The 17645-nt window shown below is 44.1% G+C and overlaps 1 protein-coding gene across 3 annotated transcripts in view; it reads right to left on the reverse strand.

Moving 5' to 3' along the window:
• RRAS2 (RAS related 2) overlaps nt 1–17645 on the reverse strand; it is an 81868-nt gene that overhangs the window by 15381 nt on the left and 48842 nt on the right. For all 3 annotated transcript variants that reach the window (XM_025197410.1, XM_025197409.1, XM_025197408.1), the window contains exons 2-4: nt 12778–12865; nt 10422–10524; nt 7231–7339 (exon numbers count right to left, since the gene is read on the reverse strand). In XM_025197410.1, the coding sequence (XP_025053195.1) occupies nt 7231–7339; nt 10422–10489 (177 nt within the window). In that variant the 5' untranslated portion in view covers nt 10490–10524; nt 12778–12865. The remainder of the gene's footprint in view (nt 1–7230; nt 7340–10421; nt 10525–12777; nt 12866–17645) is intronic.

A 17645-nucleotide genomic window follows, 5' to 3' on the forward strand; every position in this document is an offset into this window, starting at 1 on the left:
GTCATGCATCTGCTGATGCACGATAAAGTGCCATTGGCTTTTTTGATGGCTTCGTCACACTGCCGACTCATGTTCATCTTGGAGTCCACTAGGACTCCAAGATCCCTTTCCACTTCTGTACCACCCAGCAGGTCATTCCCTAAGCTGTAGGTGTGCTGGACATTTTTCCTCCCTAGGTGCAGCACTTTGCATTTCTCCTTGTTGAACTGCATTCTGTTGTTTTCTGCCCACTTGTCCAACCTGTCCAGAACTGCTTGCAGCTGTTTCCTGCCCTCCGGCGTGTCCACTTCTCCCCATAGCTTTGTGTCATCTGCAAACTTGGACAGAGTACATTTCACTCCCTCGTCCAAGTCACTGATGAAGACATTAAAGAGTATCGGTCTAAGGACCGAACCCTGTTCTGGCCTGCCTCCTGAATGCTCAGGAGGCAGGCCAGATCCTGAAAGGGCCTTAGAGAGCACCTCTGAAAATTAAATCATGCCACAATGGGGCTTGTCCACTTTAAATTGTCTGGTTGCTATGTGGAGATAACCCAGTCATACAAAGGATTTACAACAGAAAAAGTCACCCAAAGAGCTGTAACGCAGCTGCCATTCTGCTTTAAGCTAGTAAGCAGGAGTAGCAGGAACTTCATTAAAATCTTCAGTATACAGAGAGAGCAAACCAGACAATGATTTTTAATTGGTGTAAAGTTCAGATAACAATGGACAGAGCAAAGTCAGGGCACAGAGTTTCATCATATGGTCAGGGAAAGCCATAAGGCACAGTTAGCCTGGATAAACAGTACTTGATTAAACTTTACTATGCCCTTCCCCACCATAAAGGCAGTGTCTTCTCTGGGCAAAAGAGAATGTGTGCATTCTTAACGAGATAAAATCCTAGTAAAGACAAAGTAGATTACAGCTGTCATGAGAGTCAAAACAACTTAATGCTCCTTCCAGAGAAAGCAATAGCAAATGCATCTTGTTAACAGCTGAAAGAACCTTTAACTTATATGTTCTTTAACCAGGTAACTAAAACTGCCTTGTTTTCTCAAGGATTTCACCTGGAGTTAGGCACGTTGAGTTATCAACACCACTCCCTTCCCCCCCCCTCCCATTTTTTTTTTTTTTAAGCTCTTCTGTTCCCTACCCATCTCACCTAAGCCCACTCTGTCTTAGGCCTGCAGCTGCCCCATCCCTCCTCATCCTAGTAACTCCCAAAGGAGCATTACTATCTGCCTACCTACAACTCAACACTATTACAAGCAAGAAATGGGACACAACAGCAGTAGTACAACGCTAGGGAAGAGGGGGGCTATGAAGGCTCAGATGCTTCCCTGGGCTACAAAGTCCTGAGACCCCCTGCAGGGTGCTGCACTCCAGATGGACACCAGATGGAGCTGCTCTGGCTCCATCTGTCCTTCAGTGCTTTGCCTCCAGGTTCTTTCTGACCAGTGATCTTCAAATCAAGCTCCCAATTGCTTAGGGTTGTTTTAGGGATTTTTTAAGCAAACTTTATAGACAGGTGGCAACCCTGATAACCCGCCACATCTGTCTTCTGATCTAGAAAATCTTGAACATGAGGGGTCAATGTGGTGGGGGGCAGGTGGGAAAGGAATATTATTCTAGGACTTGCAAAATGGTGCCAAACCAACTGCTGTACTTAATGGCATGTTGCAAGGAAGAAATAAGATATGCACCTTGATTTTGAAAGAAAGATGTTTCCTTGAAAATAATGCTAAGTAGCAGTAGCCGAGTAGCAGCTTCTACAGCAGAAGCTTCTGCCAGAAGGAAGGGGAAGGAGAGAGAAAGTGTCCAGTCAACAGCTAAGGAGCACCACATTCAGAAACACAGCATTACTCTCACTTTCTTCTACTCTGCCCTGGCAGAGGAAGAAACTGCTATCATCATATTTCCTTGCTTATGTGCACCACAATTTGCAGCAGCTGAATTTTGGAAGAGAAATATACATGCTGCATGGGACAAAATACAGTAGCATGTGCTGAATATACTCTGCTCTTTTTACTCCAGGCAAAAGTGGTTAGTATTGATGTTTAGTGCACCATTAGTATGTGCACTAGTACCTTACCCACAGAGATGTGCAGGAAAATTCATAAGTTAAAAAAAATCTACTTTTCAAATAGATATAAGCAGCAAAATACCAGGGGTACTATTTTTTCAAGGGGTTTGTCACATCATAAATTGCAGAAACCTAGAAGTTAGACCTTGGAGAAGTCAGCTTGGGAAATGATACTGGTACCCTATTTCACTACACAACTGTCCAGTACAAGCCCTGAAGACTGCTTTAGTAGCCACTCTCTCCAATATGAATTAAGTAAATCTATTTTTAGTTTTAGCTTCAACAGATCAACTTGGCTTGAAAGTGGCCTATAGGAAGGCTGCCAGGCTTCAATTGGAAGATACAAATTTGTGAGAAACTCTTATTAGAAACCCTGTTCGACAGCCATCTGCTCAGAAATTATATGAATAGTCTATCGAGTCATAGATTATAGCTATAAGAGGCTGTCTGCAGTGTCCTAACAGAAATCTCCAACCTTACCTTATGAGTCATGTGTAGTTGTTTCCACATTTAACAGGGCTAATATTGGACAGCATCCTTAAAAGGATCTCATGGCACCCTGGTTGAGACTTACCACCTTAGAGACTAACTGGGTCAGAGTCATAAACTTTTGTAAGCAACAGCCTACTTTATGAACCAGTTGCTCTCTAAGGCCACATCCACACGAGCAGGGGTGTACGTGTGCAGCAGCACAAATAGTAGCAGCACAGATTTGTGGCACAAAGCAGTGGCACAATGCACGCCCCCGCCCGTACGCTTTGCAGTGGGACACATTGTCCTGCTGCTCCATGTGCTGCAGGAGGGGCTAGCTGGGACACAGGGTGCCTCAGTGCAAGGGCTAGCTAGCAGGAAGCTCCCAAGCTGAGGTACCCTGTGTCCCAGCCAGCCAGGGGAGTGGCATGTGGAGCAGGCACCTTGGGCTGCCTGCTCCTCCATCTCCATGTGCTGTGGAACCCCCACATTGAGGTATCCCTCACCCCACAGCCACTCCTGCCTGTGGTGCAAGATACCTTGAGATGGGTGGGCAGGTAGCCCTAAGTTGGCTGCTCCCGTCTCTACATGTCTCAGCATGGGGGCTCAACTGAGGCGCAGAGATGGGGGAGCAGGCAGCCCTGGTCTGGCTGCTCCCCCATCTTGAGGTACACTGAGCACCAGCCAGATGCTCTATGGCTGACTGGGGCACAGGGTGCCTCAGCATGGGGGCTCCACAGTAAAGCCTCTGAGCTGAGGTATGCAAAGACAGGGTAGCAGCCAATCCACAGCTGCCTGCTCTCTTGTCTCGTGGCTGGCTGGATTGCAGAATGCTTCAGCACAGGGGCTCCACAACTTTCAGACATGGAAGAGCAGGCAGCCCTGGACTGCCTGCTCCCCTGTCTCCACATTTTTCCCAGGTCATGCTACTTTGGCATGCTTTGCACCACCTTTTTTCCCTGGGCTTGTTTTTTTTGTTTGTTTTTTTTGCTACCAGGAAATCCCAGTAGCAAATTTTGTCCCAGCACTGCAAATTAATAGTGCTGTGCACCATTTAACATGCAACACATGTGATTTGTGGCGCTGCAAAACGTCCGCGACTCCGCAAGCCGAACATTCCTGCACATCTGGATCCGGCCTAAGCTGCCACCCTTGGTTGCCTTCTGCCAAAATTACACAAGTAAGAAAAGAGGTAGTTGTCAAGGGGCTGGCCACAGAACAAAGAGAAGGGGGAAAAAAGTGACAGGTAAAGGATCTGCTGGAGAAACTGAAGCCACAGAAGTCTGCAGCTTCCTGCTAGCTAGCCCTTGCACTGAGGCATCCTGTGCCCCAGCCAGCTTGTTACCACCAGTTGGTGAGGGTTTGAATACAACAGACATGCATGTATTTTTTTTTTTATTGAATTATAATCCTTTTATGTTTTGTTCCTGCTGTGAAGCTTAAACAATGCTTTGGTTATAAAATATCTGCCAGACTTACAAGTGTCAAACAGGCCAGTCTGCAAGTAATCCCAGCTGGCATAAAGGGCATTCCAGCCTGAGGGGACAACCCCAGGATTCTCCCACCAATACAGGTAAAAGCACAAGATTCAATACTTGACAGAGGCCAGAATAGGGTCAAAACTGAAGCCAGCCCTGTAATTCTGAAAACTTAGAGTAATTTCTGTATCAAGCCCCAAGCAACTGCTCTTTGAGCTCTAGCATTTAGCGAAGAGTACTCAAAGCCTTACCAATAAAATTTCCCTAGATGACGACTTCTTCAAAGTGTAACTTTTAAGTTTCAGCAATTTATGATGTGAAGAACACCTTGAAAATAGTATCTCTAGCATTCTGCTGCTCATATCTATTTAAAAATTAGATCTCAACTTACCTGTGATATAGAAAGTACAAGTGAAAGAAATTCCCTAAGTTATTTCAGTACTAATACCATTCACTGTTAAAAATGTGAAACTTATTTCTAGTCTGAATTTATCTTATTCTACAGTCATGTACAAGATCTTCTTGTATATTTTTCTGTTAGATGATATTTCCCCATGGAGAGTCACTGCCTATGAGCACAAGTCACCACCTAAACTTCTTGGATACTATAAAATTTACATGTTAAAATTTTATGGCAAGTAAAACAAAAAATTTTACCAAAATGCTATATCAGCTTTTGACAGATGTAGCCTTTTTTTGTAAATAAAGAAAGAATATTCAATTGAAGTAAATATGAATGAATAAATGTGAAGGTGGGATGTGAGGAAACAAGGAAGTTTATTTTCCTTTTTCAGGTATGAATATAAACCAGAGGAGGGAGACAGATCTAGTTCTAAAGTCCAGATGAATAGAGGCAGTTCAATTAGCCAGCTACAAATAAAAAGTTGCCTAAATTTTAAATAGACATTTTTAGCTTGTCCCTTTTGGTATAATTAGCATGGTTTTAATTTAAACTATTAAAAATAATTTAAGTGAAAACCTAAACTACATTAATTTCAGTTTCTCTTCAAAAGCCGCTTGACATAAACCTGGAGGAAAAGCTATAATAAAAACTGAAAATTAAGACTTGCTTACATCATAGATTCATAGATGTTAGGGTTTGAAGGGACCTCAATAGATCGAGTCTGACCCTCTGGAAAAAAGAGGGCAGGCAGCAATTTGAATCTCTGTCCCAAATGAATTCAGCCAAATTGAAACAGGCCCCATCCGTTGCCCACTCCCAGACCCATCAATGGTTGCCCCGCCTGGCCCCAGTGTCCTGACAAGAAAAAAAAATCCTGCAGTCACTGGCTGCTGCCAGTCTGGGGCAGGGTGGGGAAAGGTACAATCCCCACTGTCCCATGCTGTATGGGGGGGCTCTGCCACAAGCCCCCCAGAAGCCCCGATGGCCATTGCAGCAACCATTGAGTGCAGGACTTTGTTTGTTTTTAAAGAGCCAGGACACCAGGGCTGGGCAGGACAGCCATTGACAGGGTTGGGAGAGTAGGTGGTGGATGGGGGCTCATGGCAGAGCCCCCACACAGCACAGGGCAGTGGGGATCACCCCCTGCCTGGCAGGAGCTGGTAAGTGAGGAGCTTTCCCCCCACTCTTTTTAAAGTGTCAGGACACTGGGGCCGGGCGGGGCAGCCATTGATGGGGATAGGGAAGTAGGTGGGGGTTGGGGGGTGCTCAGGGGGTCTGAGGGAGCAGGCAGGGGATGGGCCCCGACAGGTCTCCACCTATGGTCCCCTCCCTCCTCCTCCAGGCCCCGCCATCTACTTACCAGCACAGAGTCCAGGTCCAGCTCCCTGCGGCAGTGAGCAGGGACTACCCGTATCTCTGAATCTTTTCTAAATCAATTCAGGGAGCTTTGAATCAATTTGGACCTTTTTATTGGTCTCTTGATTCGATTTGGAGATTTGGCCACCAAATCAAATCAGCACCCAAAGCTTTGCACGGCCCTAGCAGTTAATACCATCTCTATACCTCATATGAAACTGGTTATCCAGCACCACCCACCCACCCACACCTATGCCACTGCATTCCAAGATCACATAGGCCAAAAATCTAAGTTCTTTATTCCTAGGTGCAGGACCTTGCACTGGGTTGTATTTATATTGTTCAAACTGTTCCCCCTTACCAAGCCATCATCAAGATCACTATGTAGCTAACTTATAGATGTTTCCATAGTTGTTCTTGGACTTAAGTCAACAATTCTAGGTTTTCTTCCTGGTCAAGGATAAGGTAACTATCATTTTAAATCCATTTAACACATTTATTTGCATACCAGATACAACTTCCCTCCCAAAATAGCTACTGAAAATTGGGATGCACGTCATAAATAAGAAAGCAATAGTTTGGTTTTAAAAGCATGATCGTGCATAGCAGGTGATGCTAGTGTCATTACTTCATGTAGGCATACCAAAATTTCAGTCATACACCCATGTTATCTCTACAATTGTCAAGTCAGTCCTGCAGCATACAAACGTGCTATCATGAGTAGAACAGCAGTTTTATGTATTTTTTACTTGTTACATTAAATTACTTCTATGCAAGTAAATTTCTTTTCATTCTGCCCTCAAAAAAAGGCACTAGTCTTATTTGGGGGCATATGGTATGTAAATAAATACAGTATTAAAGAAATGCATTACTTTTGGTTAACTGACAGCCAAAGTTTGCCAATTGGCTGCATAATCTATTTTGTATGTTAAATAATCTTAACAAGTACAGTTAATGATTACTCAGTTATATATAAAACGATAGTGAATTTCTCATGTCAAAATCTATAAGCATGAGAGATTTTAGGTTTCCCACCACAGCTTGCATTAGTGTTCTACTGTATATAGTACATTATGACTAATCTTTGCTGTGAAAAAATACTGAGTGTGGAAGAATTGGACATGGTGCTCATGTCTTAGCAATAACATCATAATTGAGATCTTTCAATCCAATATATTACTAGGTCTGGCTCCAACCTCACTTTAGAATCTACTGTATATGGAAGAATCACAAAAGAAGATACTGTACAGGGAAATGTTAAAGTGTTCAACTATAGTAGTTATTTTGTGTATTAATCTCTCACTGTGATTACTTATTTAAAAATGTACAAGTCATCAGTTTCTTTGCTCTCCCTGCTAATTTGCAATTTCAACTCAATCCTCTTGATAGTATTTATAGCAACCCCTACACAACCAGTTGAGATGCTAGAAAATAAGCGAAGACTAACTTCTAGTAGTTTACCTGTCTTTGATGGTCCAGATCTGCTTTGTTACCAACTAAAATCATAGGAAATTCATCACGGTCTTTCACTCTAAGAATCTGCCTTTGAAACTTGTAGATTTCTTCAAAGCTGAAAAGAGAGGAAGATGTCAATGTACTATTACATGTGCTCTGAAGCCATGGTATCATAGGCAGGCCCCTCAGATTGTATGTTTACATGAAAGGAGGAGCAGCAGGTGTCAATTTTCATTTCATTGCAACACAGGGCATACAAAAATTAGAGAATTACCAAGCTTTCACAAAACTAAATTGAATCTTTACACAAGTTGGTGATATAGAATTTAGAGGACCTGCGCTGACTTCCTGGAGTGGGAGTCAGCAATGTTTTCCAGTAGTGGCCACTTTCACGGAGCTTAGCTCCAAACACTGGATGCTTCCAACCCAGCCCATACTGCCAGAGCTGGAGCCAGAGTCCAAATCCAGATCTATTAGGCCCTGCTGCCCACATCTATTGCTGCCACTACCGTGTGGACAAAGCCCCCTGCTACCAAAACCCCATTTCTACAGGCCAGCCAGGGGTGCTTGCCCACCCCTGTTTGGTTAAGTACAGACAATCAAAAAGCCCAAGGTTGAATCAATTCAATCTTCACAGGTTAGTCTAAGTTGCATAGCTTAACTCATAAGCAAGTGAAGAGACATTCATTATGATTCTGGAAGGGTAGCCAAACATCTGCAGTGGCCCAGCCCATAAGTTGGGGCACACTAGAACATGTCTCCCTACTTGGCTGGAGCAGACTGCTTGGGCCAAGCCTAGCCCACCCACCCTGTGGGGAGGGGGAGCTTGTGGGGGAGGTGCAAAGCATCCTGGGATGCTGGGGGACTGAGTTAAGTTGAGCTGAGGGGATCCAGGGCAAAAGCTCAATAAACCAATTTAACCTAACTCAGTTAAGTCTGATACTACATCCACCCAGGTTCATCTTAAACCAGTTTTGGCCATTTGAAAGCAGTTTACACGCACTGAACTTTTGTTATGCGATAGATCTGAACTGGTTTCGGATCACTTATACCAGTTTATGTGCAACTTCTGTCCCTAGCCTTTGAGAACCACAAAGAACATGTACTGATCAATATGATAGGGATGGTACAGCTTCTGAATTTTCTTAATATGAATGTCTTGAGTTCCTGAATCTTATCTTAATTTTTGGTTCAACCTTAATTCAAGTCATTATCGTCAGAAACAAACTGAGTGAAAAGTATCTCCTGAAATCAGGAGGGGCTTCCTGCCTCCATTTAGGCAGCAAAGGCATTTTGTTAGTTTCCATAAATAGTTATACAGAAAATTAATTCCGTTCTTCTATGGCCAGAGCCCACAGGAAAACTTAACATTTAGAATAAAAAAGCAGAGGTCAAGACTTCCAGGAAAGGAAAAGAGCAATAAATATCAGTGGTGGGGGAAAGGAGAGGGGAAGGAGTAAAATTTAAGAACTGAATCCAAGCACCCAAAATCAAAATTCCCAGCCAAAATATGTAGCCTTATAAACAAAAGGGATGAATATTATTTCAGCTAGTCTCATCCAAAAATCCAAGCAGGCCTCCCAATGTAGCTTCCAGCTACTTCTGACCATTAACTTTGTTCTTAATTATAAAAAAGTTTATCCAGTTAGGAAAAGCTATTTCCTGGAAGCACAGGAAAAGGGGAAGCATTCAACTGGCCAATAAGGGCACAGTTTCCTGCCTGCAAGATAAAGGCAAGGGCAAGAACAGGGCAAATTAAAATTGGACCTGGGAACCATGAGCCTTTAGAAGAGAGCATGTTCAAGCGGCTGAGCAGCAGCAGAGCAAAGAGTAAAGAGAAAGAAGCTGCCTTAAGGCAATGAAAGAAGAGGCCAAGCAGAGCAAAGAACTGTGCTACCAATCAAACTTTGTTTATACAAGGAAATATTTATGTTTATAAGTCATACTTTTGCTTTCATAAATTCAGCTGTATGAAATGTTTATTCTGTTGGGAGCCTGGTATAAGTGGCTCTCCAGCTACAGATGCTGAAAACATCTGCATGTCATTTAAAACTTGGGCAGAGTGAGCCTAAACCACCATGCTGCCGAAATCAGTGCCTGGAGCCAGAAATCTATCTACATATGGTCCCAACTTAGCTAATATTCAAATAGCTGGACCAGTGTTCACAGCAGGTATTCTTTGGAAAAATGCCTCCCCTCAGAGGGGAGGGATCCAGTTGATGTCACCCACAGAAACAAACCATTGGGAGAAGTAAACTGTCAAGTACACCTGAGGTTACTGCTGCTCTGCTCAGAGATTGGTGATGGTTGTGGGTTGGGTACACGCAACTCTGCTTTCCAGCAGCAGTAAGATAAATTACTGCTAATGCTTATGTTCCTCCCTGGATCAGATCCACTTCTCTACCTAGGCCCACCCTGACCTGGAGCCAGTACTAGGAGAAGGTACAAGGAATCTTGTATCAGGCTGTTATGAAAAAAGTCTAGGTCTCTTCCCATGTCTTTATATAGTTAGAATGTGATGTAAAGCAAGCCCTGAAACATGGTGTTAAAGGCACTGCCTTTATTAGATGGCAAGCAACAGTTCAGATCTGCTAGCCACACCAAGTCTCCATGACAACTTTTAAGATCCTCCTAAATTTAATAATAAAGATGCTGTTGCTCTATGAAGTTTTTGCTACAACATATCCTATTGGGATAAAGCTCCATGAGAGGGAATTGTGTATTCCAGCCACAAAGCTATGGCATCAGTTGTCATATCTGTTAACAGCTACACAGTAGAGCCCTGACCATTTAGTACCAGGTGGTCTGCAACCCAATTCCTTCACACCAAGTTGCTAAATTAAAAAAAACAAGTCACTCAGCTGTTTGCTGCAGCTTTTAATTCAGTTCCATGCAGCTGATCAGATAAGCTGTGCCTTTTGAAATAGAAGCTGCAGCAACCAGCTGGAGTAGCTCTGCATTTCTATGCAGCCATTTCCTGCAGCTACAGCTTGATTCATTTATTTACTTCTGTCAGACACACTGACATAGACTTGCTAGTGTACAAGCACTCATCTTTGTGAGGGCTGGACATCCTTGGTTAGGTTCTGTAGATCTTACTGTACCAGATAGGATTATTGTAATAGTTACTGATGCAAACAAGTGGTTTTAGACTGAGCTCCAAGATACGTTTTCATATATTTTCATATTAGACTTACCTTCCTCTATCTGTGACAGAAAAGACAAGCAGAAAGCCCTCCCCTGTCCTCATATACTGCTCTCGCATGGCTCCAAATTCTTCTTGTCCTGCTGTATCTAGAACTGAACACATGTAGAAGACTAGTTACCCACAAGCATAACAAATACTAAAGAAACCGATATAATGCTCCCTTTTTTTTTTATTCTCAGATTTCACCATTCATGGGGGATACGAGAACATATCCCCCGTGAATGGTGAGGGTCACCTGTATCAGGATTTTCTCTTCTTCTGAAGGCTACATACTGCAGGATTCCTGCTCATGGATCTTAGCTTTTTAGAAAAAAAGTGGGAGGACTCTAACAAGTGATGAATTTTTTATGGTTGGCTTCAACTTTAGGGCACAGACCCAGTAAGAAGAGGCTGCATAAAATCAGATCTGAAGACAAGGAGCAACAGAAGGCCTACTCTATCACGGATTAGTTTATAGCAGGCAAGTGTACCTGGAGGAATCTTTTCAAATAGATTTCTAACAGGGAACTAAGGGTGGAATCAGGCATCGCCCGACATCTCATTTATGCCACCATAAAAGTTTATGGCGGCACAAATGCTGAGCAAACACATCGGTACTCTTTATTACGCCAGATAAACGAAAAATCAGTGGCATAACAAGAGGTGGTAACAGATTCTGCTGCTTTATTCCGGTGGACATCCATTAGTTCTTCAGCAGAAGAGTACAAGCTGCCTGAGCTGCTTGCACTCTCCTGCCGTGCTGGCAAGGGCTCTGCAGGTTTGAGGGGTCCTCAAGCCCCCAGAACACTTGCCACTTTGCCCCCGCTTAGAAGCACACCCCAGGGAATTTCTGGATACCTCTCCATAAGCAGGAAATTTTGGGATTCCCTAATCAGCCAGACCCAGGACACAAGTCTGGCTGAGCAGGGAGAGTGGGACTTTTCCTGTCCAGGCAGACCCACAACCTTGGTGTGGCTGGGTAGAGAAAAGCCCCAGTTTCCCTGCTCAGTCACACCTGTCCCCAGTGATCGCTAGGGACAGGTCTGGCTGAGTGGGGAAAACAAGGAGATTACATCACCCCTTGGCCTGCACCATCAAGGGTGGGACAAAGGACAATGTATGCTTCACCCAAGGAAGTAGCTCAGCTGTGCCACACTGATCTGTTTTATTCAGCAATATATATTTCTAGCCCTAGGCAGAACATTTGGAAGGCAACATTTATACCCTGCATAGGTGGCAAGCAACCAGTACATGACTTCACTTAAATGAACTCCACTACCTATAAATAAGGGTCTACCCAATTCGAGGCAGCAGCAGGCCAATTTCGCAAGCAGATCACAGGGTCAGGTGCCATGTTTGTGGGCTTATCATGACAGCCCCCCCCCCGACCTCTGATTGGCCAAAGGGCCCTGGTGGCTCCACCCCCTCTGCTGATTGGTGGAGGGCTGTCATATGGCCCCACCCCTTGCTGCTGATTGATGGGGGGCTGCACAACAGAAAGCCATCTCAGACAATCAGCAGAAAGGGGTGGGGACAGCAGTCATCTTGTCTGCTTGCCTTCATGCCGGCAGCCCATTTCGTGCTGGGCTGCATGGCTGGAAGAACTGCTGGCTCCCTCTGGGAAGCCAACATTTTATTTCTAGTAATGGTTTTTCCGCCCCGTAGAGTTCAGAGATGACCCGATTTTGTGATTCCCACAAAATCTGCAAAACTGTGATTTGAACAGGCCCCTATCCATAAATATGGTGACCATATTAATTTTGAAGGCAATTCAGGACAAGTGGGCACCCCGCCCTCAACACACACCTCTGTTCCCCTCCCAATCCCGTGTCTCCCAAGATCCATGATGGTGAACCAGGGTGGGGTGGACAGTATGGAGGCCCACAGCCAGGCTCCATCCTTCACATAGAGGCTGGACCCTGTGCCCCTGAGGCTCCATCAGCACATGCTGCATGACCACACAGCACCTCCCCCTGCCACCACCAGCCACCTGGGCCACCATGGGCAGCTCAGGCCTTGGCAATGGCCATAGTGGCAGGGCATGAGGGTGGCCATCCCAGCTCACCCCATGCAGATACCAGAGCCCTGCTGATTCCCACCGCAGGCTGGAGGAGTGGGGCTCAGCCCAGTCTGCCCCCTCAGCCTTTAGCCACTGCTCAAGAAGAGCTGAGCCAGGCAGCTGTGACAGTCAATTAACTGCATATTCATAAACTTCTAGCATACAATCAGGAAAGCAGCCAGTCACCGCTGTAAATCAACACACAAAATAAATACATAGTGTACAAATCTGACCATTCCACCCTCTTATTTTTAAGACACTGCCAGCTAAACTCTTAAATATTTATAAGTTATGCTTTTTTACTTACTATCCAACCTTGCTGCCCTCTCATCTATCACACATTGTTTGGTGTATGAATCTTCAATTGTTGGATCGTAATCTGTGACAAAGTAGGACTGTAGAAGAGAGACAATTTGTTTAATCATAGCCATTGCAAAAATTCACAGATTTACCATCGTTGAAGTAGTTCAGACTGAAGACTAAGGAAAAAGTTCACTATGCATTGAGATGAGAGATGTGTAGTTCCCTGAACAACCTAAAAGAAAAAAGCCTCTATATACAAAATCAGAGAAGCCAATGATGCAAAAAAGGTTAAGCATCATCTGACAAGCTGTAGTATTTGACACAGAAAAGAAATAGCATCTAAAAAGGGTCTAATATGTTGCTTGTTACATGTATTTTTTGTTGCTAATGGGATAAATATGTATTAGTCCTCTTTTGGGGAAGATTTATAGCCTGTGTAAACATTTAGTGTTGTAATAATGTGAAATTATAAACAGAGCAAGTGTTTGAGAGGCATCACAAGTACTGTACAAGCTGTTTATCTAGAAAAATTAGTTATAAAAGGATTTGAGAGAGTTATGTTACTGAACTCCTTTCAGGAAATTCTTGGCTGCTTTTGTAGTTATCCTAGGCCCATTCCCCATTGTCTTTACTTTCCATTTGTAAGCACGAGATCAAGTTCATCCCTGGTGTGACTACCTATAGACCTTTCTACTCTTCCTTCAGGTTACACAATTCAAACTAAACGGTTCTTTCTACTCAAGAATTGCTTTAGTCAATAGCTGTATCTTGACCTAAATCACCTTTTTAGGTTTCCACTCTCTTTTACACCTGGACCAAAACATTTGAGGGAGGTTAGTCATGTTTTCTTCCACAGGCATATGCAAAAAAAATCTAGAAGCATTTTAAATGGTTGTGGAAGGGAAAAGGAGGGGAGCGCCTCCATTGTCACAATCTCTAAGGTTCAGTTCCAAACACCAACCTTTACCTACATTAAAAAGTGAGGCCACCTGCCATTAAGGTTCTTGTCACTTTGATAACCAGTTTGGTACTACGTACCCAGAGTGAAGCAGAGCAGCTCAGACAGAGACAGGCTTAGTGCTAAAGAATCACTTTGTCTGGGATAGTTTGTTAACCAGCAGTCTGAGACAAATTTAGGTTTTTATTTTTAAAACTTGCAACTAACTTTCACTAAAAAAAAAAAAATAAGCAAAATGACATGCCAGTCTCCAAGCTTTGGTTAAGTTCCCTTGACACAGCCACCATCATCTTCATTTTGATTTGTGAATATTCAAAAAATGGAAGGATATTAGACACCTAGAGAGTTCAGAGTGCTTTAACACGTTTGTGCACCACTCTTGCCTCTTTGCACAAGCACAAATTTGGAAGCATGAACTCTATTCTATAGTCCAAAGGAAAGTTAATTCTTCCTGCACCGTACAACCTACACATTAGCTTTTACTTTATTAGTCTTGCTACTTAAAAGTTGAATCCAATTTCATTGTTTATTTATTTCATAAATTCAGGCACCAGAGGCAGCATGTCTTTCTTCCTAGCCCCATATATTCAAACAAAACTAATTCTGCTCGACTTCAGACTAAACACAGCTAACTAACCCTCTCAATTTTAAAGGTTGTTGTTACCAGAACCAACACTTGTTTTGGTTTTTTTAGCATGAATAAGGCCGATTCATAATTTCATTTGTATCAACATTTATTATTGCGGTCAAAATATAAATAGCAAAATACAAAAGGAATAAAATTATTCGATGGTAACAAACTTAGTTTCATTCTACAATCCAGTGTTCTGGGGTGTTTCAAGTGGAACACATCTATAGCCTTGTTTAAAGCTTTGTCCTCTTCCCTTCTAATCAATAAGAATATTAACATTAGGCAGGTGCAGCATAAGAACTTCTCACCAGAGAATCAATGCCATAATCAAGCCCATTATACCCATGTAATTTGTACCTTGCTGGTAACATGGATGTGTGGCAGGAGAGAAACTTCTAATTTCCTTGTATTTGTTCTGAGCCTACATTATTTTAATTATCCAAAAATCCCCGTTTCATTTTCAAAAGCTACAAGAGTCTTGAAAACAAAACTAGAGTAAGTCTATGACAAAAATTAATTGAGACTCAAGTTAAACACTACTTTAAAAAGTTGACCTCTGATTAATGAACAGGCAATAACGTGAAACTCAAATATTCTCATCTAAACTTTAAACAAGCCATGCAAGTTTGAAAGTAAAAGAATCTGGTCTTGGAATAGGAAAGACTAAAATGTGATGTTGTAGCAAAAGCTGTTCAACTATAGATTTAAAGTGGTATTTCTATAAAAAGAGGTTTGTGTTTCATACCAATAAGAGTAAAGTATATATTAAACATTTCAAGATCCAAAGATTACATAACTGCACTGAGATTTTTCCCACTGAAACCCATGACAATTAGAGGTTTTTGAAAGACAACTGTTTCTTAAGCAAAGTGATTGTAAAGCACTTCACGTGCTGCTTTACAAAATGCCAAATTTTGAATGAAATGCAAGGTGTGGAATCAGCTTGCTCCCCACTTGATTAGTAAATATATATTTTTTTAAATGTTGATTTTAAAAGTGTTAGAAGAAATGCCAGATTATTCCCATGCTATGAAGAAACAATCAAGTACTTTGGGGATTCCTCAGAGGGATTTTCCTTGTTCGTCTTTCAAGAGCCAAGTACAGAGAGAACTCATTGTGGAAAAATGAGACAACATGGCTCTGTTTAAAGCCTCCACTATTGCATGCGTTTGAATTTTGATTCTTCTCAAAGATAATGGGCAAACATGATTACATATTGGTTCATTTCATCTTGCACCTTTAAGTAGTGCATCAATTAATTTAGGCAGACAAGGTTCATTAGGTAAATCTGATACGTTAGACCAACTCAAACAGTTGGAAAAATTCTTCTTAGCAAGCTTCCAATTTTTTCAACTATTTGAGTTGGTCTAATAAAAGATAACAGATTTACCCCAAGAACCTTGTCTGCCTATGTCCTTAGACCAACATGGCTATAACCTACACCCCTAAATTAATTTATTTGTTCACTGTATATGCTGTCCTTCCCAACGAAATCCTATTCCCCACTTGCCTGTTACTTCACTTGTAACACAAGTAGCACAATGACAACATAAGCAATGCAGATACATACACTAGAAGTATAAATGACTGCAGAAAATCTTTTTTTCCAGAAAAACACTCTGGAAATAAAGGAAGGTGAGAGAGACTGCCTAGAAACCTTAAACAGGTCTTAAAAGCCTAAGGAGGGTGAAAGGAGAGTGCAGAACAGATTTGAGGAATTCTAATATAATAAAAGCCTTAGACTGCCCATCTGTAATGCTCCAAGCGAACGGTGCATGCGCTGCCAAGAGTGTGTGCGCCACTGCTGACTGGTTGGCAAGGGCACAGAGCATTATGGACAGAGGGGGCGAGGGAGTCATCACGCCCCCCCACTCCCCCAACAGCTGGCAGGGAGCAGGAGGTGGTGGACAGCCCAGGCAGGCTTCTGGAAGCTCAGGCTTGGTGGGCTTCCAGTGCCCGGTGCACTGTCCCCACCGCCTTCTTCAGCCACTAGCACACCCAACGGCCCTCCTGCCGCCTTCCTGCACTGCCCCAGGGTCAAGGCAGCCCATCTCCAGGCAGTCCCAGGCACCAAGGACAGTGCACAAGGTGCCAGAAGCTCCAGGGGTCAAGGGGAAAGCTGCAAAGGACCAGATCTTTCCCCCTCTTGCCCTGGTAGAACCTGCCTGGGGCCAAACTGCTGGTAGTGTCTGAGCTGCAGGGGGGGCCCTGGTCCTTCCCTTCCACAGTGGCAGTGCTGCCCAGGTAGGCTGCTAGTTCTTGCTTTTGATTGGAAAAATTGTGTGCTGCGTGTCCACAGTTAAAAGAACTAGGTACTATTCCAGTTCACCAAGTGGCTTGCAGCCCAATCAACATTAGCACTGGGCAGTGCCTAGGAACATAAGAGCATGGAGTAGGCCGGGGCAGGCAAAATATGGCCCGTGGGCCAGATCTGGCCTGCCAGGCAACTTAATCAGGCTTGCGGGTGCCCACCAACTAACTGTACCCCACCCAGCCCACATGCCCCACTCCCACTCCTGTGTGCAGAAGGGCCGGGCCCAGCCAGCACACAGCTCCTGGGTGGGGCTGCTGCTATGACTGCTGACGTCCCACGGCTCCTCCTCGTCTCCCTGCTGCAGTGCCTACACTGAACAGCAGGCAGAGAAGCAGCAGGGGGAGGGAGAGCTGCAGTGGGGCAGGAATGTGGAGCCTGTGCCTAGGGGGTTAGTGGGAGTACAGGCCTTGGGTGGGAAGGTTGGAGGGGTGTGGGGACTCCCACCTGAAAAAAAACTTCCCTCCCAAGGTGCACAGTCTCTGCTGCCGGTGCCAGCAGCACAGGCAGCAGGCACTCAGAATACTCATGGCCCACACAAGCACTGCCACAGCAGCATGCGACTCCAGCCAGCGCTGCACATGACAGCAAAGAGCACAGCCTGCCGAACCTACCTCTACTGTGCAGGGCTCCCCACAGCACATGTGCAGGTCCCAGCAGTCATACACCACTGGGAGAAGCCCTGTGCCATGGAGCCAGCTGCCTTTACTGCTCCCTCCCATTCAGGTCTCAGGACTCCACTGAGAAACAGAAGGCAGAGTCCTGGGACTTGCATGGCAGGGATTGGGGAAAGCAGCAGTCTCTGTTGCACAGGGCTTCCCCTGGTTGCGTACAAGTGCCAGGGCTGCACATGCACCACAGGCAACCCCGCATGACAGGTAGGCTGGACAGCTGCGCTCCTTGCTGCCACATGCAGCGTTGGCTAAAGTTGCGTGCTGCCAGGCGGCAGCACCTGAACAGGCCATGAATGCC

Source organism: Alligator sinensis, unplaced genomic scaffold, assembly GCF_000455745.1.
Source record: "Alligator sinensis unplaced genomic scaffold, ASM45574v1 scaffold502_1, whole genome shotgun sequence".
Taxonomy (NCBI): Eukaryota; Metazoa; Chordata; order Crocodylia; family Alligatoridae; genus Alligator; species Alligator sinensis.